At 37.4% G+C, this 26,554-nt stretch overlaps 1 protein-coding gene across 1 annotated transcript; it reads right to left on the reverse strand.

Moving 5' to 3' along the window:
- Positions 1-603: 603 nt before the first annotated feature.
- On the reverse strand, positions 604-20,722 carry LOC107558010 (protein Wnt-3a-like). The gene is made up of 4 exons (XM_016241610.1): positions 20,620-20,722; positions 11,355-11,596; positions 1,387-1,652; positions 604-1,085 (listed from the first exon to the last, which is right to left on the reverse strand). Exons 1-4 carry the CDS (start codon positions 20,691-20,693, stop codon positions 606-608), a joined length of 1,062 nt encoding a protein of 353 aa, XP_016097096.1. The 5' UTR covers positions 20,694-20,722; the 3' UTR covers positions 604-605.
- Between the last annotated feature and the right edge of the window lie 5,832 nt (positions 20,723-26,554).

The following is a 26,554-nucleotide window of genomic DNA, read 5'->3' on the forward strand; positions in this document are numbered from 1 at the left end:
AAGGAATTTGTTAATCGGTTGTTTGCTGGTATTCAGGAATGTTGGAATGCACTTTGTATTAAAAAGATACAAATAGCTTCTTTAATGGTGTTAGTAGTAAGGCTATCGTTAATAATGCAACTATCACCACATTTCAGAGGCAATTATGGGCAAACCCTGGTATTCAGTTTGTGCTGCATTTGTTGTTACATTAGTTGTCCCATCTGGGTTTGCTGCCATGTGCCAACAAAACCTCTCCCTTTGAAAGGTTTTCTGTTCTTTTATTGGAGACACAACTGGTCAAGGTCCCAAGGGCCTCTAGTAATCTGATGCATCACTTATCCCCTCTTGTATCAGACTGGAAATGATAAGTCCCTTCCAGAGCTGAGCCACAAGCCTGTAGTTGTCCTCAACAATGGAGAACCAACCCTTTATGGGTTTTTCTTTTTGTTTGTTGAAACAGCATTCTTTGAAAGTGTTCTAGAATTACTTCACTGTCCACTGTATCCCTTTTTGGTGATTATCTTATTAGTGGAACCACAAACAACTCAATTCAACTCAGTCCACAGGTTTTGGACAAAAGGCCCCAAATGTCTGATCCAATCTGGTTTTGGTTTGGTGGTTTCTTACTTGCAGGCGTGGACATCATAAACTCGTGTACACTCCTGGCAACTCACGTAGCAGCACCAGTGAAAAATGCAGTGGCATTTCTCCTTGCGTTTCTCAGTTTGAGTGTCGTGGCCTCGGCCGCAACAGAGCAAGTCGCAGCCATCGATACCATGTGATGTCAGGTTACATATACGATCGCGGGTGCCAAAGGAGCCGGTTTCTGGGTTGGGTTCACAGAAGTTAGGTGAACTTTCATAGTAGACAAGGTCAGTTTCAGTAGGGGGCTTGAAGAAGGTGTACTTTGGTCGTAAGGTCTCGACCCAGCCTCGCGATTCCCGATGTTTCTCCACCACCATTTCTGATGAGCTGTCATACTTGTCCTTCATGTAGTCACCTATCATCCGAAAGTCAGGCTGCGACCACCAGCAGGTTTTCACCTCACAGCTGCCTGAAAGGCCGTGACACTTACATTTCAGGTACATGCGGTCAGTGATTGACTAGGGGAAAAAGGAAAACAGAATATTGATCTTAGCATTAAGATTCTATATGATATTACGCTTAGGAGCAATTCAAGAAAGAAAGCACTTCTGCATTTGGATGTTGGTCCCTTGGTTTCCCGACCAGGCATTCGTAACTGTTTTGAATAGTAAGGCTTGTTTGTTCACCAGCAAGCAGCATAAACTAACCTGAGTATATACTACCTCTGAGCATAAACTAATCGACCAGCAAGCAGACTAAACTAACCAGAACTAGAGTGAAAAAGAATTTTGGTCTTTTCATCAGGAAAAAAGTGCTCACCACACGTCCAGCTTCGTTGTTGTGACGATTCATAGCTGAGCGAGCGTCTGGACGATTCTCACGAGCATCAGCGAACTCTCGGGATACCATGCTGCCAAACTCCACATCCTCACTGCAGCCACCCCACTTCCAGCCCTCACCTGGCGGTCCTTTCCTCCGCGTGTCACAGCCGCAGATGGTGGCGGAGCCCTCGGAGCAAGCCCGTGTCACAGCGAACGCTACCCCCGCTGAGGCAATTGCATGGACAAATGCTGATTCTCGAGTGGCTATGGAAATGGACAGAGAAAACAAGCATATGTTATACCTCAGGATGTCTATCAAAGTTATTGTTAATTTGGGAGATATAAGTTATTTGTTCTGACATTATTGTTACTATTAAACTACTTAATTTAATTAAACATCTTAGCACTTATGAGCGTGTAGTTAAATTTGTAGGTAAGGCAGTTCACTCAGGTCTCACTGTGGACATGGTGGCGCATTACTGAGGCATGAGTCAGGGAAGACCAAACATATCCTTCCAGATGAGGTAAATACAAGGCTGACAAGTCTATAATTAGAAAGACTCAATTAAGCAACTCTGAGGTGGGGAAATAGGCCTGTATTACTCATAGCTAAGACTCACTGTCGAATTGTGGTTACAAGACCCAACGCGTTACTTTCAGAATTAATTTGAAGAATGAACAATGCAAGTTTAGGTTGATTATAATCTCAAAGATGATCCAACATTCTGTCTAACAGGGGATTTTGTGACGATTCTTGCTGACGAGGGCCCCATACAAACTTAAAAGCGATTTATAACAGACAGCTAATGAGGGTTGGTAATTTTGATGAATACTCTGTGGTCTTGTGCAGTCTTGCACTTGCAGGAGAGAGGAAATGGCTATGGAGACATTGTGAATCAAGTCTTCCTTTGTTGCAGGTTTCAACTGGTTAGAGAAATCAAGGCTAGAGATAATAATGCTGCAAAACTGGCCACAAGTCTTTTTTATTCCACAATGCTAATTATAATGACAAAAAGATCATTTGGAAGCTTTGATTGAAATTACCATCCAAAACAATGCTTCTTTGTTATTGACTACAAAAATATTAAAACCTATATCAGTTGATGGTCTTTACTGTAGCACAGATGCCTTTGATTCCTCTTGCTCAAACTAGCAAATTCTGCTTCCATATCCATCAACTAAATCACATTGTAGTTGGTGGTACAAATAGTTGGGTCTGAAAGGGCCATTCAATTACAATTTAAAACCCACTGAGTGACCTGTGTTTTATGATCAGGAAGCCAATAAAATGTGGGTCAAATACGGCTGGCCGACAATAACATGGCAGACTGGTTGGGGGAATAAAGGAGAGACAGCGTTGGGGGAAAGTGGGGGCAGATTAATATACAGAGGAAGAATGGATCAAAAATGGATAAATGGGAGATACGGAGACACTTTTGAGTGGTACGGGGTCTTTACCTGAGAAAAGAATGCAGGAGAAGCCAGATTATACTGATTATTTGTGACAACAGTTGCCCCCTGCTGCCCACCTTCTGGCTAACTTTGCTGGACCCTCACATGGCAAGTGGTCCCTGTTACCTGCTGGGACCCTGAATCCCTCATTGTGCTGCCACTGTCATGGTGAATTACACACACAAAAGCCCCCCGATATTTTATATGAAATTTGCCCTTGCCAGTGATAAGTGGGGACCAAGTTAAGTCATAGCAACAGAGAACTATGCATTGGCCAGACCCCACTTGTCGGCAGACGGGGAAATCCCCATTGAAATGGTTTCATAAAACAATCTAAAGGGCGTGTGAATTGTGAAAGGAGCTTTCTCTCTGGCTTAATCTTATGGTCGCCCAGATATTGTGTGGTGAGTTGGGCCCAGCAGGAGGCGGGGCTAAGGTCCCACCATCAACTCCGTATGCCACACCCCATTCTTTCTTTCTTGGGCAGAGTTAATGATATACTGGTGAGCAGACCTCCCCCGGCACAGTTAAACATGCATTTGATGAAAGGCACGGTGCTCTCAGTACATCCTAAATTGTAACAGTTTCTCCTCCTCAGGGCAGAGGTCATAACCTGGGTTGCCTGACCTCATGAAAAGTTGGTTTAGGTGAGGGTGTTAGCATTAAGAGTCATGGGATTCCTTTACTTCATTTTGTGGTGGTGGGCAACATGGTGGATGCCCCTGAGGAATTCCAATGAAAAGGCTTTCCTTGACACCCAGATGTAATTTTATTGCTTGTTAAATGTCTGAGGAAATTGCAAGGAAAGGCAATTTTGAACAAATATCACAAAACAATATGGTGGTAAGACAATGTATGTAAAAGGCCACAAAATCTTTTCAGTTTAACGGTCTAATTTCAGTAACAACAAAAATCTTGAGTGACATTAAGAACAAGTTAATTCTGGTGTCCAATTACAGCTCGCATGCGACTGGCAACGTTATCTGCTGTAGGTGTGTTCAGCAAGCTCTTCTAGAACACCTGCGCTGACTCTCCTTTCATCGCGGATTCCAGTGGGCCGTGTTTTGACACTTTGGTTAATGTAAATTAATGAGCATTGATGCAGACGTAGCCTGAGGCAGCACTGTGAAGGTAATAGATGAGGATGAGATTGGAGAGGTAGTTTACCATTACAAAACAATGCAACACTGTAGGCAACAAATACACAGTTTTATGAGAGGTACAAAGCGAGCAAAGCTAGGTGGCAAACCTGACTTTCCATGCATAAGTTTGTGAAGAAACCAAAGAAAGCTGTCAAATGGTCAGTAAAAGTATTAAAGTAAAGGCCTTTAAAGGTGCACTTTCCACCCACAATTTGAAACATAATGGCTGGTTTTCAGACAGGTTTCCAGAAGACTCCCCCCATCTGCCAAACAACAAGCAAACAGGTCTTGTCCTAAGTTACATGATTAGTTGAGCCAATGTCAGGTTGATCGGGATGCTGAAACAAACAGAACATCTTCTGATAGCCCCACAGGGCCAGACTACCACTGGAAAAAGTAGATTTCTGAATGCTGAATGCCGAGGAAACATCATCCACATCTGCTGAAATTGACAGGGCAGATCTCAGACATCTGTGGGATTGTCGGTAACAAGCCGCTGAAGACCTATTAAAGATCAGTGCTCCATTCAGCCCAGCACAAAACAGAAGAGGAAACTGACGCACATCCGTCTGCGAAGCAGACATTAACACCAGCGCACAATAGCACTAGCTCCGCAAAAGTGACAATGTAAGTCACAAAGGAGCGAAAGTGAGAGGTGCTCTTCTCTAAGCTCTGTGAAAAGCTTCTGAGCTTCGAAGCGGCCCTTAAACCGCCCCCAACAAAGCACTTAATCTGCCTGCTTTGACCTCTCGCATTATGAAGAGCTTCAGAAGCTTTAATCCAATCAAAATGATTTACTAAAGCCACCCCTGGACCCCGATGACTGACCTGGTTCAAACTCCCATCACCCGTGTCCCTGACCAATCTCCCCTTCAATTTAGACCGGAGGAGGGGGAACTGCAGGGGATATGGAGTGGCTATTAACACTACAATGGAGAAGACCTGAGTAGTCCTCCCATCATCAGTGGCCTGCTTGGGCTCAAGCCCTCTCCATCAATGTAACAATTGCTTGAGAGTTTATTAAAAGCAATTGGCACTGCTGACACCACCTCCCGCCGTAACCGGTTTTCAGTATTCATCCCACCTGCAGCCTCTCGAAGCGCTCGATGGGCTCCTTGTACCCTGACCGCTCATTTCTCCTGGACACTGTGAGAGGGCTAAACTGATACAACTTTGAATTGATATAACTTTTTCATATTCCCCTCTCATTTTCATAATGAGAGGGGAATAAAAACAGCAACAGGAAGCCAAACGCTTCTCATATACTCTTTCCAAATCTCAACATACCAGAGCAATATCCACTGACTGCAGTGTTGGGGCGAAACGATTTAAAAACCTTACAATATTCTTCGGTACAATAGCTCAGCTGTTTTAAAAACGGAGGAATTTTTCCAGTAGCTACTCCACAAGGTGCTTCTTACAAAGTGTAGTGGTGTTGTGTGACGAAATGTCACATTGCTATTTTGTAATATTGTATTGCACACACAGCTTAAAACCAAGGGAACTGGTTATAAAATCAACCCCCCCCCCCAAAAAAAATACCCAAAAAACCCTTTTTCGCACTGCTGACACCACCTCCCGCCGTAACCAGTTTTCAGTATTCATCCCACCTGCGGCCTCTCGAAGCGCTCGATGGGCTCCTTGTACCCTGACCGCTCATTTCTCCTGGACACTGTGAGAGGGCTAAACTGATACAACTTTGAATTGATATAACTTTTTCATAATGAGAGGGGAATAAAAACAGCAACAGGAAGCCAAACGCTTCTCATATACTCTTTCCAAATCTCAACATACCAGAGCAATATCCACTGACTGCAGTGTTGGGGAGTAACGATTTAAAAACCTTACAATATTCTTCGGTACAATAGCTCAGCTGTTTTAAAAACGGAGGAATTTTTCCAGTAGCTACTCCACAAGGTGCTTCTTACAAAGTGTAGTGGTGTTGTGTGACGAAATGTCACATTGCTATTTTGTAATATTGTATTGCACACACAGCTTAAAACCAAGGGAACTGGTTATAAAATCAACCCCCCCCCCCAAAAAAAATGACCTAAAATGCCCTTTTTCTTATAGAGTGCTAGCCGTGATGATAAAACCCGGGAGACTAATTCACCAATGGTTCCCTCCAGATTTTCCTATGTTTTTTTATCATGGAGCTCTTCAATTTATTTGTAAAACAAGGTCTGTGGTAAATATAATACGTTTTGCTCTACAACGTAAATTAAACACTCATGGATGTGGAATCATTGTACACCAATATAGATCATGAAGAAGGTCTTGAAGCATTATCACATTATCTAGAAATGAGATCAACTTTTGAGAAACCACCGGCTTGTTTTACTTTACAACAGAATGGACATTGAAAAATAATGTTTTTTTGGTCCCACTTTATATTAAGTGGCCTTAACTACTATGTACTTACATTTAAATTAATCCTTTGGTACAATGCACTTATTGTGTACATACATGTTTTTACATTGTACTTATAATTTAAAAATACCTGCATGTAATTACATCTGTAAATAATTTCTGTAATTAAATTTATTACCCAAACCACCAAACCTGTCCCTAACTTTACCCATATCCCACCTCAATAGCAGCAAAAGTGTTTGCAATACAATATGAACACAATAAGTACTTATTTTTGGAAGTAGGTACATAGTAGTTAAGGCCACTTAATATAAAGTGGGACCTGCAAATTTATTTTTGGGATTTTGGGAAAATAGATTTGTATTTTCTGATTCCAATCCATATTTAGAGAATATTGTGGTGTGGTGGGGAAGACATCATTTTGATATGGTCGGGCTCAGAGGTAGATCTGTTGGCTTTTCATTCATATTTATTATGAATAATTTCATAATTTTTTGGACTTAAAAATATTTAAGGATAATAAAGGAAAATTGCATACAACTATTTTTAGAAAAGAAACTTAAGAGCAGACAGTTTTCATCCCCCATGGTTGACAGACAACATCCCTTTTGGACATTTCAGAGGTTAAAAAGAATTTGTGATAAGGAGGAGGATTTTGATATCAAGGCCAAAGATATGATTCAAAGATTTAAAGAACGAGGATATAAAAATGATCATGTGATCTATAAGGCATATAATAAAGCTAAAAACATCAGTAGGGATGAATTATTGGTATAAAGACAAAAATCAAGTCATTCTGAAAATTTCGTGACACAATACAGTATAGAGGCAAATAAAATCAAGAAAATTGTAAAAACTAATTGGGAAATCTTGATGAGTGTTCCTCACCTTAGGGAAGTTCTCCCTGAATCTCCTTCTAATGAGTTTAGAAAAGGACCAACTATTAAAGATAAATTGGTGAAAATAATTCTCTTTGTGTTGTTTTTACACTTAATCAGGTGACTGTGTCATATGACAAATTGATAGTTCTGAATGTGTTTGTAGCTTGACACCCTGATGAAGGCTTGTTAGCTGCAACGCGTCTGTGTACTTGTGAGTTGTTTTTAATGTAAAACCGTGTGAGATAAAGGCTTTTTATTTTTCATTATATTTTCGAGTGCCTAGGCGTTATGAGTTTTTTTGGACAAATTAAGAAATCCTGCATCCAAACTAAAGAGCCCCAATTTATGGACTTTATACCATATATTTGCATTTTTTTATGTATAGAGAAGTTATGTTTAGTATAGACCTTAATTTACAATTTATTTAAAACCCCACAGCAAAATCTCAGTTAACCCATGTTGAATTAGTCTTTTAGGTTTTAACATCACGGCTGAAAGGGATAGTTCGCCCCAAAAATGAAAATCATTGTTCCAAACCTGTATAAATTTCTTTCTTCTTCTGAACACAAAAGAAAATATTTTGAAGAATGTTGATAACCAAACAGTTGACGGCAGCCTTTGATTCCATGGTATTTTTTTTAAATATATATACTATGAAAGTCAATGGCTACCATCAACTGCTTGATTACTTGTGGATGAGTAAATTAATTTTCATTTTTGGGTGAACTATCTCTTGAAACACTAATGAGAAGGCTGATTCATTTAATGAAGCAGTTTGTTTTTAAATCAGTAAAAACTGGTTTACTGCAACATTTCATGTATTTTAGGATATGACAACGAAATATTACTAGGGTACAGTCATTTAAATATTAACATGTACTTAATTGCGGCTTTTCTTCACTATGTTTTGACTAAGTTATGTAATGTTAATAAATAGGTCACATGATAGTTTCAAAACCAATTCTTGCTATTAACTAGTTGCATATTAGCATGCATATTACTAGCATATTAGTTGTTTATTAGCACATATTAATGCCTTATTCTGCATGACCATATTTTAGATCCCTTAATCTCTACCCCATACCTAAATTTAACAACTACCTTACTAACTATTAATAAGCAGCAAATTAGGAGTTTATTGAGGCAAAATCATAGTTAATAGTTAGTTAATATTGAGAATTGATTCCTAAACTAAAGTGTGATCAAAAATATTAACGTACACACAAATGCCATTTACATCACATTTTATAAGTACACTGTAAAAAATGATTGTGATTTTAACAGTAAAAGACTGTAAAAATGCTACAGTAAAAACCTTTTAACTGGTTAACAGTAAGTTTCCATGCTATATTCGGTGAATAAATGTAATTACATTTAATGTGATTCTACAGTAAAATACTGTTAAAAATACGGTTTTTGGAAGTGAAAAAGAAAAAGTCCTTGTATAATTTACAGGGAAAAACCGTAAATTGACACTCCCAGAATTCCCTGCATGACACTTCATATTTGATGTTTTTTTGTTGAAATAACATGTTTATTTTTATTTTTTTCTTATCAGTTGTGTACACTAGGGTTTGATCTTACATCTAATGTTGTTAAATGAATGATTACTGCATTATTTCAGTATCATGTGTGTTACCGTGATGGTGTTTAGTGTTTGTATGAATGACACTGTGCACCTTCTATACAGAAGTATTGTCCTCCTCAGCTCGCAGACAAACTGTTTGTGATGAGCTTTAGTTCATCATGTGACTTTCTCATCACCACCAGTTTTTGGTGGTTATCAGTGCATTACAATGGTTCAAAACAGATTTTAGTACTTAAATATGTTGGTTTATTAACATTACATCAGTTAATGAAATACGGTATTTTATTGTGAATTTAGATTAAGTCTGTAAAACCTAAAATGTTGCTACCATATTTTTTATGGTGAAGTTCTGGCAACCACAGCTGCCGGTATTTTACCGTAAATGTCACAGATTTGTTTTTACAGTGTATCTTGTCAAGTTACAGCTGTTTAATATGAGCAATAGCAATAATGATGCTTACCCTAGCAAAATATACATTTCTGTAATGAAGCTATCTAGTTTAGTCATTAAGAAACAGTTGATTTGGATTTTGTTAAATTTACATAACCCTAAACTGTTCTGTGTTATGCACAGACTTGTACCTTAGACAAGAATCCCAACTGATTAAAGACCGAAACAACACATTCATAACTTCACCTTAGACAAACACACAAGCTGGCAATGTAATCCGTTAGAGCGCACGGTGAAGTATGTCTGTTAATGTGAGCGTGTTACACACACGCTGAGATACTTCTGAAATGCCTTTTAGGAACGTCAGCGTGTTGCTGTTGTGAGATGCATTACCTTTACTGTGCCGGGACAAACACAATGAGAAATGTGGGGATTCCCTTTGACAGAAACAAACAAAACCCGTCCCACCCACTTTACACGCGTGCATCACTACATCTGTACAAACTGTCATAGTCCAGTGCCTCTGACTAATGCCCATTGAGAGTGGGATTAGAGAGCGGCAAATAAATAATGTGCACAGAACAACAGAGTAATCTCAGTAATCAGAGCTGTGTGCAAACAGGGACTTTTGTTGTAACTGAGAAGTCATAATGTTACATAGTCACTGAATACAAAGAAGCACTGAGTGAAATATGATTTTCGAGTAGCTTTCATTATGGGGTGGATAAAGGCAGATCACATTCCTGTTCTCCAGTCTTTAAAATGTAGAAACTGAAATTCATTGGTAAGAGATTTTTTACCTCTGGATAAATATCAGGCTAAATACTTAAAGGCAGCATTCTATCATTTAGGGTACATTTCACATAAGCAAAAAAGTGTAAAAACAACATGCTTTCACAATAAAACAACTATTGCTTTCAGCTGATATATTTTATCAGTGTATCTGCTAGTTGCCAAGCTTAGTCATTAAACACCATTTTGATATTACAAAGAAAAAGATGTTTTCCCTGGTGAGTTTGTCAACTATGTTATGGACAAACTGTATGGTTTTACAGGTAACATAGTTGACAATTTCACCATTTTGACTCATGATTTCAATGGCAGACCTTTTCTGGCCAACCAAAGGTTATTTTCTTGATCAGGTTAACCTCGTACTTATTTATTAATTAAAAAAAAAATGAAATAATAAAAATATTGCAAACCATAACAATGTACCCAACATAGTTTACAAGCAATTAGACTCCATGAATATAGGTCATTGGACATCAAATATAGATACAATTTACCATAATTTGTTCAAAATGTCCACTGCAGAAGAAAATGACATCACATGATGCTGGTCACATGGTTTTGTAATAAAAATTTTTTTTAGTTTTCAGGGTTGTTTGGTTAGTATTTTTGTGGACATGAGCGAAATGAAATATTTTTTTTTATTTGAAAGAAAATACTCTATTTTTAAGGTATTTAGATAAATAAATTTGATATATTTATAATCTTGACTTGACTTGAAATTTTTGTATTCATTGTTCTGAACTCAAGACTCACAAAGCAGACATTGCAAACACTGTAATTTAAGGGACATAAAGAAAATTTCAAACAATCTGAAAAACAGTGTTCACAAAATATATGCATGAGATTCTAGTATATATGTGACCCTGGACCACAAAACCAGTCTTAAGTGTAAATTTTTCAAAGTCTCAATCATCTGAAAGATGAATAAATAAGCTTTTCAATTGATGTTTGTTTTGTTAGGATTGGACAGTATTTGGCTGAGATACGACTATTTTAATATCTGGAATCTGAGGGTGCAAAAAAATCCAAATATTGAGAAAATCATCTTTAAAGTTGTTCAAATGAAGTTCTTAGCAATGCATATTAATAATCAAAAATTAAGTTTTGATATATTTACGGTAGGAAATTTACAAAATATCTTCATGGAACATGATCTTCACTTAATATCCTAATGATTTTTGTCATAAAAGAAAAATCTATAATTTTGACCCATACAATGTATTGTTGGCTATTGCTACAAATATACCCCAGATATACAAAAATGTTAATTATCATCAATGGATATAAAATGTACCCTTAATTATACAATGACTCGATGAATTCCCTTTGATTCTCTTATTGTAGGCCTACCTTTATCCAGCACTGGTCCAAAGATGGCCAGGTTGTCATTAATAGTCGTGCAATTCCATCTGCGGCCTCGGAACTGATGCTGACACTCTTGGATGCCGATTTTCACCCCCTCTGCCACGCTAGGCATGATTTCCACATAGTTGCGGCAGAAGCGGAGCTGTTTGGGAACCAGACCAGGAATTGAGCTGCACAGGATGGGCTGAGTACCCAGAGAAGTGTACTGGTGTCCCACCGCCAGAGACCTGCCGAGGAAAACACGGAGGTTAGCCGTTGACTGCTACAGTTTTTGGCAGCACTTAATTTTGTACTTACTATAGTAATTACGGTAACACTTTATTTTAAGGAGAAATTCTCACTATTAACTAGCATGCATATTACTAGCATATTGACTGTTTATTACTGCTTATAAAGCACATATTAATGTCTTATTCAGTATGACCATATTTTAAATGCCTTCCGACCCTATACCTAAATTTAACAACTACCTTACTAACTAATAATAAGCAGAAAATTAGGAGGTTAATGAGGCAAACGTCGTAGTTAATAGTGAGAATTGGACCTTAAAATAAAGTGTGACCGTAATTACAATAGCTGGGTATTAACTTGGAACTAACCCTACGTCCAATCCCAAACCTATCCTTAACCTTTGTTAAGTCCATTTAGTTACATTTGAGCTCTTTTTTTTAAAAACTTTTTTGATAAGTTGATTTTTGAAAAATTATTTTTGGCATAAAAGAAAAATCAATAATTTTGACCCATACAATGTATTTTTGGATATTGCTACAAATATACCCCAGCGACTTAAGACTGCTTTTGTGCTCCAGGGTCACATTTCATGCTGGTATCTTCAGTCAGGATTTAAAATAAGCTTAATTTTGACCCTCCTTTACTAACTACTCCTATTTACCACATTATCACGGGTGTATCATTTACAAGTTAGCTGAAAAAGCCAGAAAAGTGTAATTTGAACAATTATAGGATCAAAGTGTAACATGTGTGGATGGACTCCATGTCCTAAAATGAGGAGATCAATCTAACACTTGGCATTGTATATGTATCATACCAGTTCAAAAAATGTAGCAGCAGGAACTATTGTTGCTTGTGTTGTTTGAACCTGTCATAGGCATCGAAGAGCTTTGGCTTTGTGGGAGGGGTTCGGATAAAGCCATAACACGTTGCTAAGTGATGAACAAACATGAAAGCCCCAGCTGAGACAGGAGCAGTATACTGATCAAGGATTCACAGTGCGGGACAGGTACCTTGTCATTAAGGGCCACCGACATCCTTAAACTGTCCAAAAGTGAAATAGGTCTGTGGCTTGCTGTAATGACACAGTGTGCACTGGTCTGGCTGAGCATCAGAGGATGCTTGACTTATGTTAGTTTGAACTCGACCATTCTTTGATGACACACGGCTCAGATGCGACTCATGTGCTGACATGCTTTTCACTTACAATTCAGAGTTTCCATTGCACTGTTGTGGAAAGTTTGTCAGTTTGTCAGTCGGTACTAGGTGTTTTGCTACTGTTTTTCTACTTTGTTGTCATCAATTTCAAATCTAACATATAATCTGTATCCTAACTCTACCTTAACTATGATAAATTAGTACAAGACTTAGTGTATCTGAAATGCTAAAAACTCACGTTAAGAACAAGACACATCTCACCATAACACCTCTCACGATTTCAGAAACAAGATTTTAAAAAAAATCACATTATTTTAGATAAACAACAACAAAAAATATAACTCAATAGTGAGTTTGTAAACTGAATATGTGTAAACTCTTTGAATGAAAATAAGCTTAAGCATGTGAAGTTGTCACAGCAACCACCAACAAATGTTGTCACGAGCAACTGAAAAGGTCACTAGCATAGAAATATGTAAGCAGAAGCCTCATTCGTTAAGGTGCACATATTAGCGTCAGTGTTCACGCATACGTAAGAGTGTTGTACATGGGTTCCGCAAGCTGTTTGTCCAATGGATTTCAAAAAGTGGTAGGGAGCGAATTGGAAATTGGCAAAAAAGTGGTGGGAGCACGTCCCACCAATCCCACAAACGACACCAATGCACTCTATTAAAGGACTCTTTTATTTTATTTACCATTTAGTATTTTTTTTTCCAATTAAAATAAATTTTACAGAAATGTAAGAATAAAAAGGAATAGTTGTATTAATCATACAAGGCATACTTGCTTTATGTTAACTATGAAGGGAACAGAATTACAGTTAAAATAGAATTTTCAAATAGTTTGGACACACTTCCGTTTTAAGCCCCGCCTACCTCCGGGACTATTGTGATCACGATTTCTGTTTCTCTGGATTTATTAGTCGTCAGCGATATTTGCTTTTATTCAATAATTGATTTATTTGTAGCGGCATTTGCGTTATCTTGCAACAAGCTTTCACAGGCTTTCATGGTTGCGGTTGCCAGATGTCAAGAATTTAAATCAATGAAATCAATGAAAGTCTAATACAGACAATCTGTTTTCTTTCACTCGGTCGTTTGTGCGTGCGGTGACTAAATCTGCGTCACTAAAAATTACATTCTTGTGATTTGTGGCCTACGTGAAATTGCACTCATTCTGATGAAACGTAAGTGCAATCAGCCCTAATTTTGGATATTAAATATTAACATATTTTAATAATACATATTAACACATTTTAATGTTTACAGTTAAAATAAAAGCGACGTGTCTGTGAAGGTGTGAGCAGTCTCAATTAGCTGTGCGTGTTGACCTGTGTTACGAGCCGATTACTAATCACAACATGAGGGCCCCTCAGTGACCCCTGACCGGCAATGATTAGACCTGTAGGGCTCTCTCAATGACAAAGACTGTGACACTCCCTCATCAGCTGATGCACCTCTAACCGGTTCCTATACCTGCTGCATTCCACAACACTTCCTCTCATCCATTGTTCTGAGAGGGAAGTTATGGATCTCTGATTGTAAAGGAAATGAAAGATGGCTTAGATCAACCATGTTGGCCTAAAGCATGAATTTCATTCTGTGTGATTATAGTAGGCTACATCATTTGGATTTTTGAAAAGAGTACAGAAAGTACTTGAACTGAATTATTGAGAAATTGAGACTACTGAATTATGCTTGAGACTCTTTGATGTCTTTCTATGACTGCTCTTGTCTAAACTGACTTCAATAGATTATGCTTTGTACAAGTTGATCCCTGGCATTATTTTACTGTGAGTCAGGCCTTTTTACATCTTTCTCGGTAAGGAGCTTAATCTGAATTTTACTTTAAAGTCTAAGGGAGCACAGAACAAGAGGGAACTTGAATGAAACTGGCTCGAGAGAAGATCCAAACTTCATCTTGCAAGGTGTAGCGAAACTATGAGGATTTGTTCACTAAGTAATTCCTATTACAATTTGACCTTTTCTTAGCCTTTGTCAGTCCTTTGCCTCAGGGGCCAAGTAGCCTCTCAAACCAATGGCACGGGACGTTTACGCCCGCCCCGTCTGTCTCACGCTGTTGCATGCATTTCTTTTACATGCATACAAATACACAACCAACCCTCAGTGCTACCCAAGGGCAGAACTAGGGGGTGGCTAGGGGTGGCCGTGGGCAAGACTGACCGATGCTTGAATTGCGATTAAAATATCGGTCAGATGCCGTTTCTGTCTCTTTTTTCTTTACAAGGATTGAGCTCATTTAAACCTAATACTGTCTCTTTATAGCCTCAATACACAGGAGACAGATAGAACTGTTGCAATTAATTTATTTTGAGAACTTATCGAATGTTAAAAATTCAGTGATTAATTTCTCAGTATGTTTTTGAAAACATTAATTGATTATATATAATTGAACGAAGGTTGGCTAATCTTTGAACGCTAGTTATCTGCATGTCTAATCCATGAGGATGCAATGATGGAGAACAAGCTGTTGAGAACCAGAACCAAGCTGATTGAGCAAGCTCAACTTGAGGTGTGGAATAAGACAAAATGGTCAAATTCACTCAGTATAACTTGATCTACTCAATCACAATACAATTAAGTACATTAATATTTAGTTGTGTGGTAGGTACTAAAACAGTCCAGTAGTTTTATATTTGAACTCATTTTTATGTTGAACACTGGTGCAACCACAAGCACTATCCTCAAATAAAACAATCGGATAAATTGCACAAAATTATGCCCAGGTTGCATTTAACCCCAAAATCAAAAGATTATTATTATTTTTTTTTTGTAATTACCATTATTCTCAGTAGTGATTCTCCAGTGATTCTAAATCTTCATTACTGTCATTCCTAAAGGGGTCATATGATGTTGCTAAAAAGAACATTATTTTATGTATTTGGTTTAATGAAATGTGTTCATGTGGTTGAAAGTTAAAAAAACACATTATTTTCCACATACTGTACATTATTGTTTCTCCTCTATGCCCTGCCTTTTCTGAAACGCGTCGATTTTTACAAAACTCATCGGTCTGAAAAGCGAGGTGTGCTCTGATTGGCCAGCTATCCAGTGCGTTGTGATTGGCCGAATACCTCAAGCGTGTGACGGAAATGTTACGCCCCTTACCATACTGTTGATGCCGTGTCCGGCCGGAGCGACGAGACAAAAACATTAAAACCCATTATAAACGAGGCATTTGTTGCATCCAGTGGGGACATAATTACTGATTATAATTACTTATACTGTCTTTTTACGCGTTGCGTTGCATCGCGCCGCGTAAACATAAAACCATGTCTGCATTTGTGATCAACAAGTGCTACTCTACGCTGCTCAAAACTCGCGTTTGAATCGTCTGTGGCAAATCCTTTAAATATGAAAACGTACTTACAGGCTGTGAGTCAGCATTATTTGTCAGCATCATAGACTGTATAGGGTCAGTGTGCGCACCGAAGGGGAAACAGGGGAACTGAATTCACCGGAACACCGGCATTGTAGGCTACTCTCCCAGGAAACAATCCTCGTCCTCCGTAAAATGCGCTGCACACATCTGAATATTTGGGTTGAAGTGTTCTGGAACAGTGTTGTAAATACAACTTAACCACTGATTTCTAGTTGTGTCCTCTTTTGGAAGACCAAACTAAGTAATTTCGCTTTCACAACGAAACACACAGCGTCTCCACGATATGGCGGCGGCGGCAAAAATACTACAGCGAGAATAAAAGTCACACCTTCTTTCTTTGCGTGAACATTTGGGCGGTGTTATGCAAATCTTCCCACACTGTGATGTAGACATGTGGGGGCATGTTTAAACAAGGCTTTTTAGGAGGGCGTGGACGAGTCTTAACTTTTATAAAGAATATCTCTTTGGGTTTGAGACTTTAGTGTTTGCAACTTCAGGGATCTTATCTATTCACTAACAGCTTGTAACACTCCAAAGAGAAAGGAAAACTTGAAATCGCATCATTGACCCCTTTAAGATGAATTATAGAAAAAAACTACAGTGTAATGCAATGAAGTTTATTTAAATTAAACGGTACAACAAATCTTGAGTACATAGTTTTTTCACCGTAATCAGAGATTTACAGTTTCACTTGAGCTGTAAATGAGATTCATAATTTCTTATTTGTTTATTTTTATAATTTTTTTATGGCATTGAGAAGTTTCATTATATTCTCCCAAAATGCCAAGAGAGGCTACGTTACAATCATTTCACCACAGGTAAGCCTTGATTAAGGACTTCAGGTATACTGCAGTCAAGACTAAAGTGATAATTAATAGGCTCTGTTGACGGCTAGAATCACCACCTCATACTTTGGTATTGTACTTTGCCAGAAGCTGATGAATTTGAGACGTCACCACCGCTGAGTGAGGTGAACAGGTGTTTCAGTGATATGTCCTCGTGCTCAGCTGTCTTGGGCGTGTGTCTGCCCCGTCATCTGTTGTAGCTCATGATACTGAGATCACCATCATTTAGTAAGAACAGAAAACTCGGGCTCTCTAAAAACAAATAAAAGCACATTTGGCCAAAACAAATTCATTGTTACTGCACTGAGATTGGATAAGCTGGTATTTCTTGAAGAATATGTAGATAGAATCCAATGCAACACAAGCATTTATAAGGTTGTTATGATTTGCATTAGCCGTGTGAAATGGCTATTATTTGAACCAAGCTTGTGCCAAACTTAGCGATATCCCAAACGAAAGGATGACAAGCTGACATCCCCCCTGGCAGAACAGTACAGTCTTTACCTCCCCGAAATCTCTTAAAGCCAGGTAATTAAAAGACAAAAGGACAGAAATGAACATTCCGTTTGCTCTGGAGTCTTAGATATATTTGCTCACTTTTCATCTGAAGTGTATCCAGTCTAGGTTTTAATGCATATTTCAGCAAGCCCAAGCAAGTGCACCTCTGAATTACCACTTTACTTGTAGGCCCTGGGGCCACAGAGCTGACTTTGACATCAAGAGAGAACTGTTTTGGAGAAGGAATGTGCAGCAAGCTTTCACCTCCAGGTATTTATCTTTTAAGGTGGAGCGCAGGGGTGGTGGTGCAGTCAGGCAACACTATGTCATGAGGAGATGCAGGAAGCCATGAACCTGGTCTTTATACCTGACCCACATCAAAAACCTACTTCATAGTGTTCTTCACAGTGCTACCAAGCAAAACATTATCCAACAGTACATGTATAGATACACCTGCACTGGACACCAGGACATCAGCAGTCCTGCATTAAATCACCGCGGTCATGACTGCAGGTTATCATATCACATAACTCTCTCAAGCTGAAGAACCGCAGGCCACTCTGCTGAGATAAATTGCCCAGCCATGTTTTCATGTATATGCACCTTCTGTTAGGGGAAACCGAAACTCTGTGGCTTGTTTCTTGGGAAAAATAAAGAACAATCTGTCTACCTAAAAACGGAATCGAACAAACTTCAATGACTTTATTTATACCGCTGTCAAAAGCTGATTGTTTAAACCAAGAGAAACTGGCACATTCAATCAGAAGCAGTCGTTTCAAACAAAGTGAGGCAGTACATTTCACATTAAAAAAGAATAAAAAACAAACACTATAGACTGATCTAGGTCAAACTTGACACTTTCTGATACTTCTCACAATTTACCATGAAGCTGAAGTTGAGGCTGGAGCTGAAAAAAAAAAGTCACTCCAGAAGCAATGAACATTTTGTACAGCTTGACAGCTGATGGTGAGATGGTTGACAGCTGGTGGTGAGATGGTTATATTGATTATTTGACAGTTTGATACCTTGATGGTAAATGTTCTGTACTTCTATTGCACACCCCTGAGCTTGAAACAGAAGAACACTTAAGCATTACTTTTTAAAAGAGTTCATATTATGGAAATATCATACTTTAAAAGAACATATTTAATTGGGTTTCTAAAAACATTACATTGTGTTCAGAAACCTAATTGCATGCTATTCACAATTAAATGAAAGGTTAAAGTTATATTAAATGCAATGAGTTGAATTTAAGAGTGTTTTGACCCAATTAAGTACATCTTAATATGTAATTTCATAATTACTTTTATTGTCTTTGAAATATGGTCAAAGTGTACAAGTGTTGAAAGTACTGACAAGCATTTATGGTAAATTGAAATATACTTTAATGTAATTTCTATTGAAACTTGTATGTCATGTATTTCAACGTATTTGTAATTACACATTAATTATGATGTTGTAATTGAGCTATTTAGCTTTAACTATTTTTTAAATAACTTCACTGCAGTTAAAATTACAATCAAGTACTTTACGTGTGCTTTAGTCAGCACTTAAAAATAAGTGTTGCTCTTCAAAAGATTATTAAACACATTATTAAAACAAATGAGTTAAAATGTTCTTTTAAAGTAAAACTTTTCATTTGATTTTTCTATGCGCTTTTTAAATGTGTACTTAAATGTGTTATGAAACATAGCCAAGAAAGTGTATTTTCTTTAAGAGTGGTCTTTTATTTCATTATCTGCAAGTACAGTTTAAAAAATATATATATACTTGTAAGATTCGAAGTATATAGGCTAACAAGTGCACATTCAATACAATTAAGCACAATCTTTTTCCACAAGGGTTGGCGGCTCATAATAAGCAACTGAAGTTTCTGGATGCTGTTCTCTGAACTGGCATTGTGAACGAGAAGGAAAGCAGAGCTTTTAAAATTTCATGAGGGTCAGACAGACAGCAATTAACAAAAAAGAGCAGCCTGGACTGTGACTAATGACCTACTCAATTACAGCTTTTACAACCACTGAGAAAACTCTGCTTTATTGTCTTGCCTCCCTGAAACAATGATCTTTTAGGTTTGTGAGTGAAATCGGTGGAGAACACCTTGAATGTTTGTTGTGTCAGTTATGAACATTTCTTTTTTTTGTACAAGCATGAAGTTATTTTAAGAGAATATTTGTAAAGAAATACACTGAGAATTCCAGTGGATTTTTAGAAATATGTTCTCAAGTGAAAATGCAAATCTGCATATTCTTAACAATCAACTAGATGTGTTTAAAATAATTTTCCGACCTCACCAGCCACAATCGCCGATTTTACTTTATTGTCATTATTATAGTAAGTGGTTTAGGCTTATTTCAGATTTAAAATACAATTTCATTACAACTAAGTGTTCAAAAGCCTATACAACAATGATGATAAAAAAAATAACAACTCAAATCGAATTCTGAATATGCATGAGGCTAATTTGAATGAATGCAGCGAAAGCGAAATCTCTTATTAACGAAACTAATTGAACAGCTACGTTAACAGCATTGATTTATTATAACTAACATGTAGTACAAATAGCCTATCATTTCCTCACATAGGTTTGATTTAAAGACAACGCGGTTTGACGTCCAGCCTGTCTTAAAATATCACAAAAATTCAACATCTGAACCACTGAGAATTTTTAAAATGGTTAAACCTTTGGGTCAATGAAAATAACTAATTATACTAACAATTACAGTGAATGGATCGAACGTTTTAATTAATACATTGGACACGCGTTACACTTATCATAAGGTCTAGGTTGACAAAAGTTGATCCTGCAATGTACTTACAAAACGATTAACAGGTGCACGACAGACAGACAGATAGACAGACAGACAGACAGACAGCCAGATAGATAGATAGATAGATAGATAGATAGATAGATAGATAGATAGATAGATAGATAGATAGATAGATAGATAGCGTTACCGATTATCAAATCAATATCGGTATTAGTTAGAAGTGAGGTCAAAGACATTTTCAATCCCCCAAATCATTGTCAAGTTGAAAGCTTGTCATTTACCCTTTCTAGACTACCAAACTCATTGTATTTAACAGAGAAAGGTTAAAAAAGTCATAAAACTCACCACCATATCGGGTAACTTGCCATGACGCGCGTGAGCCCACAAAAAAGAAACAGGAAATATCCAAGATATATCATCCTTTAAAAAGTTAGGCTTAAACAGACACACACACACACACACGCACACGCACACACACACACATACACACCCACACACACACGCACGCACGCGCGCACCCACACACACACTCGCCCGAGTGTGTCAGTGAGAAAACGCGAGGTGATGATGAGCGATATTTCTCTCCGATAATCCTACAGCGTTCTCCTGCGCGCGGTTATGAGGCGCATATTAAAGTTGAGAGCAGCTTTGCGTTTGGACCCAATCACAGGCTTTTGCCACGGGCCAAATTCAGATGACAGAGTCACTCAGGCAGCCTGAACCGCAAACGCTCGGGACACGCACTGTTTTAATAGTTATTGGGACATGCAAGGCTTTGTGTGTTATATATACATAAGGTTGTCTAAGGGTGGGTGGGGGGACCCCTGTGGATTGGGTAGCTATAACAACCTGTCCGGATTTCACCCCCCGGTTTAAAGCCCCTCATTCGCAAAAATGAAAACGTGTGAATTGCTTGCTTGCCTTGTGTTAGTTTTTCTTGCAGTATTGCTTGCTTCGCTGTGTTCAAATGATTCCAATCAAGCTGTTTTGTTATTTAAAAAATAAATACAATAATTTGAACCTTTAAAAAAAAAATAAACGTTTAAACGCTACATTAATAGGCTAAATGTCAAGATACTAAACCCTAATTTGCTTCCAAATAGACTTTGCAGCATTTCAAATAGCTACATAAAATCCAAATAAAACTTTTAAACACGGGCAATATTGCTCGGGATAAAACTGATCTGTCCATCTTATAACAACTTTAACTGAAACGGTACGTGCATGCTAAGATCATGAAATTGATCAAAATTGACTATTGATAATCATAATGATTATAGTATAAAGAAAAATAATCATAATCTATGTTATAGCCTAATAATACAATTATAGCTATAGGTTATAACGCTGTTTTTCGCCGAATAGGACACTTTCTTTTTATATGCAGATGTTGCAATATTTCTACAAGTTTCAGAGTAAATTCCATCAAAGCACGTGTTGTCTTTCCGACTGGACGTGTGTTCATCGTGTGCATTCATATTCACTGATCCTCTACACACCTGCTCAGATGCGGTTTGTGGTGGAACAGGTCCTTTATTAGCCTACAGAGATCTACAGGAGACGCTCACATCGAGTAAAGAGGAAAAGCTAATTAACGAATGAATGAATCTCACGTTCTCCCTCATCATAAAGTCATGTTACGAGTCACTTGCTCGAATCCTTTCCGACTATTAACCGCTAAATAATATTGACCAACTGTTGCATAAAACTGCATATTTCTTTAACATAATAGGACACTAGTCAAATAACAAGATAACAGGTCTCCTTAAGGGCCTGCATAGACTTTTAAATGTATTCAAAGGTCAAAGAGACTTTTAACCATTTCTTAACAACTCGTGTTTTTGCTGTATAATATTTTCATTCATTCATTCAGTTTCATGCATTCTTTATTTAACGACTGCAGCTAATGAGTTACATGTGCAAGACTGCGTTCAAGGTTCAAACACATTTCTGTTTCATATGTCTCCATCTAGTGGCAATGAGCAGCATCAAACTCGATGTTGCTCTTTAAGTTGCTCAGCACAATATTTGAAATTAAGCTAATATTTTGACAGAGTGAGTAATGGTATCGTCCATAAGCATCAAATTGTCATTTCTTCCACATCTTCAGTGCCAGTGAACGTTGTCAATGTTCCTATTAACATCTGACCTGACCAACCTATGCCAATGTTGGGTCAAATATGGACTTACCCAACTGTTGGGCTAAATTTTGGTTACATTTTTAAATGAGCTTTTTAACCCAACAGTTGGGTTAGTCCATATTTGACCCAACATTGGGTTGAAACAACCCAGCATTTTTTAGAGTGCTATTGGAAAAGAAATGTTATAATAGACAAACAAGATTTAGCCTACACTTTAGTCCCTAATGCTTCACAAAAATACTGACAGATTACTTGATTTGTGAATTACTACAATTAGTAAAACTAAGAATCCTGTCTGTAATGAAGAAAGCCGTGTTGCCTTGGGATATGCACGGTGAAATATCTCTTCCTGACAAATCAGCTTCCTGGTATGACAGACATTTATTGCCATTAAGTCAGAAACTAGTCATTTCTGGAAGTTATTTTGAATGCGTCTGTGTTGTAATAAGTGACTCGCCTGTGCTGAATGAGAAAATTAACTTTTGGATTAGATATTCATTAATGGAATGGTTTACCCCAAAATAATATATAATAAAATTTAATATATAATACATATTATTTTTTATAAAAATAATAAATAAAACAATAAATAAAAATAAAAAGTAGGCTACATAATAAATAGAGTACTTTTTTGGGGGGTGAACTATTCCTATAAGCTTTGAATAATTCATATTTAGTAAAAACTGATTAGTGGTGTTGAAGAGATAGCCTACAGGTTTCCAGGCAGAGCATAATAAAAATACACATTATTTGAAGACTGCATTTCTTTATTTGCACAACCAATAATCCATGCATTTAGTTTGGTCATAATAAACATACTCTTTTTACATGCAGACACCCATTCGTAGGGTGTTGGGAGGTGTTCTGTGAAAGTAAGTTCTGTGTTTGACATAGAGTGTGTTTTTACTTTTTATTTCTGGAAAAGAGACAGCAGAGGTGTGAGTCGAGGTGCTTTTTCCATCATCATGACCTCACAGGCAGAGTCAGCACTGAAAACAGACTCAAATGACATGAACAACGTCAGCTGCTGTCCCGTCCACAGCATCAATAGTGGAGGAGAAATATGAAACAGACAAAAATGTATGAGGTTCTGCTTCAGAGTCCAGCTAACAGAGCTTGAACAGGGTGAGGTGTTGGTTACAGTATGTGGGCACAGTCTCAGCTCTATTATTCCAGTCATGAGAATGGAATATGATTAATATTGCCCCCAGGTGAGTATGAACTCAGCGAACCTTCACACTTTTTCCTCCGTACTCAACATGACTACCGGATCATGATGACAAAGTTTTTCTAAAACTTCTTGACATTTGGGACATTTAATAAAGGGGTTATTATTATTATTTTAGAATGTTCCTTGAGGACCACTAATGCACTTATATGTAAGGTTTTTACATAAAAAATTACATCCTAATTTAGAAATAGTTGGCCATATTCTGTTTTGGTTTTGACTGTCTGGTTTGAATACTGCTTTTAAAGGGACGTGTCTCCTTTAAGACTTCAACGTAAACGCATGTAACAACATGGAACTGTTGAAATACGATTACAATAACAGTTGCTTAGATTAGCTAATGTAAAGTGTGGATTTAAATGTTTCTTTGAACACTGTTTTTTTGCAGCATTGAACAATTGCTCTTTCACAAATTCTCTCACCGTAACCAACAAAGTGTAGAAGCTATGTAAGTGTGAGATTTATTATACATTGGAGAACTTGTGCTGAACTATAGTTATTGACAGCTCCAGCGATTATAAAGCGAGCATTCTTTGATAGTTTTTTGTATATTATCACAATTTAAAGGGGGTCATATGATGCGATTTAAATTTTTCCTTTCTCTTTGGAGTGTTACAAGCTCTTGGTGCATAAAGAAGATCTGTAAAGTTGCAAAGACTAAAGTCTCAAATCCAAAGAGATATTCTTTATAAAAGTTAAGAGTCAGCCACGTCTACCTAAAACGGCTCGTTCTAACACGCCCCCACATTGTGCAAGACTGCGTTCAAGGTTCAAACACATTTCTGTTTCATATGTCTCCATCTAGTGGCAATGAGCAGCATCAAACTCGATGTTGCTCTTTAAGTTGCTCAGCACAATATTTGAAATTAAGCTAATATTTTGACAGAGTGAGTAATGGTATCGTCCATAAGCATCAAATTGTCATTTCTTCCACATCTTCAGTGCCAGTGAACGTTGTCAATGTTCCTATTAACATCTGACCTGACCAACCTATGCCAATGTTGGGTCAAATATGGACTTACCCAACTGTTGGGCTAAATTTTGGTTACATTTTTAAATGAGCTTTTTAACCCAACAGTTGGGTTAGTCCATATTTGACCCAACATTGGGTTGAAACAACCCAGCATTTTTTAGAGTGCTATTGGAAAAGAAATGTTATAATAGACAAACAAGATTTAGCCTACACTTTAGTCCCTAATGCTTCACAAAAATACTGACAGATTACTTGATTTGTGAATTACTACAATTAGTAAAACTAAGAATCCTGTCTGTAATGAAGAAAGCTGTGTTGCCTTGGGATATGCACGGTGAAATATCTCTTCCTGACAAATCAGCTTCCTGGTATGACAGACATTTATTGCCATTAAGTCAGAAACTAGTCATTTCTGGAAGTTATTTTGAATGCGTCTGTGTTGTAATAAGTGACTCGCCTGTGCTGAATGAGAAAATTAACTTTTGGATTAGATATTCATTAATGGAATGGTTTACCCCAAAATAATATATAATAAAATTTAATATATAATACATATTATTTTTTATAAAAATAATAAATAAAACAATAAATAAAAATAAAAAGTAGGCTACATAATAAATAGAGTACTTTTTTGGGGGGTGAACTATTCCTATAAGCTTTGAATAATTCATATTTAGTAAAAACTGATTAGTGGTGTTGAAGAGATAGCCTACAGGTTTCCAGGCAGAGCATAATAAAAATACACATTATTTGAAGACTGCATTTCTTTATTTGCACAACCAATAATCCATGCATTTAGTTTGGTCATAATAAACATACTCTTTTTACATGCAGACACCCATTCGTAGGGTGTTGGGAGGTGTTCTGTGAAAGTAAGTTCTGTGTTTGACATAGAGTGTGTTTTTACTTTTTATTTCTGGAAAAGAGACAGCAGAGGTGTGAGTCGAGGTGCTTTTTCCATCATCATGACCTCACAGGCAGAGTCAGCACTGAAAACAGACTCAAATGACATGAACAACGTCAGCTGCTGTCCCGTCCACAGCATCAATAGTGGAGGAGAAATATGAAACAGACAAAAATGTATGAGGTTCTGCTTCAGAGTCCAGCTAACAGAGCTTGAACAGGGTGAGGTGTTGGTTACAGTATGTGGGCACAGTCTCAGCTCTATTATTCCAGTCATGAGAATGGAATATGATTAATATTGCCCCCAGGTGAGTATGAACTCAGCGAACCTTCACACTTTTTCCTCCGTACTCAACATGACTACCGGATCATGATGACAAAGTTTTTCTAAAACTTCTTGACATTTGGGACATTTAATAAAGGGGTTATTATTATTATTTTAGAATGTTCCTTGAGGACCACTAATGCACTTATATGTAAGGTTTTTACATAAAAAATTACATCCTAATTTAGAAATAGTTGGCCATATTCTGTTTTGGTTTTGACTGTCTGGTTTGAATACTGCTTTTAAAGGGACGTGTCTCCTTTAAGACTTCAACGTAAACGCATGTAACAACATGGAACTGTTGAAATACGATTACAATAACAGTTGCTTAGATTAGCTAATGTAAAGTGTGGATTTAAATGTTTCTTTGAACACTGTTTTTTTGCAGCATTGAACAATTGCTCTTTCACAAATTCTCTCACCGTAACCAACAAAGTGTAGAAGCTATGTAAGTGTGAGATTTATTATACATTGGAGAACTTGTGCTGAACTATAGTTATTGACAGCTCCAGCGATTATAAAGCGAGCATTCTTTGATAGTTTTTTGTATATTATCACAATTTAAAGGGGGTCATATGATGCGATTTAAATTTTTCCTTTCTCTTTGGAGTGTTACAAGCTCTTGGTGCATAAAGAAGATCTGTAAAGTTGCAAAGACTAAAGTCTCAAATCCAAAGAGATATTCTTTATAAAAGTTAAGAGTCAACCAC

This window comes from Sinocyclocheilus grahami, unplaced genomic scaffold, assembly GCF_001515645.1.
Source record: "Sinocyclocheilus grahami isolate Dianchi unplaced genomic scaffold, SAMN03320097.WGS_v1.1 scaffold628.1, whole genome shotgun sequence".
NCBI lineage: Eukaryota > Metazoa > Chordata > Actinopteri > Cypriniformes > Cyprinidae > Sinocyclocheilus > Sinocyclocheilus grahami.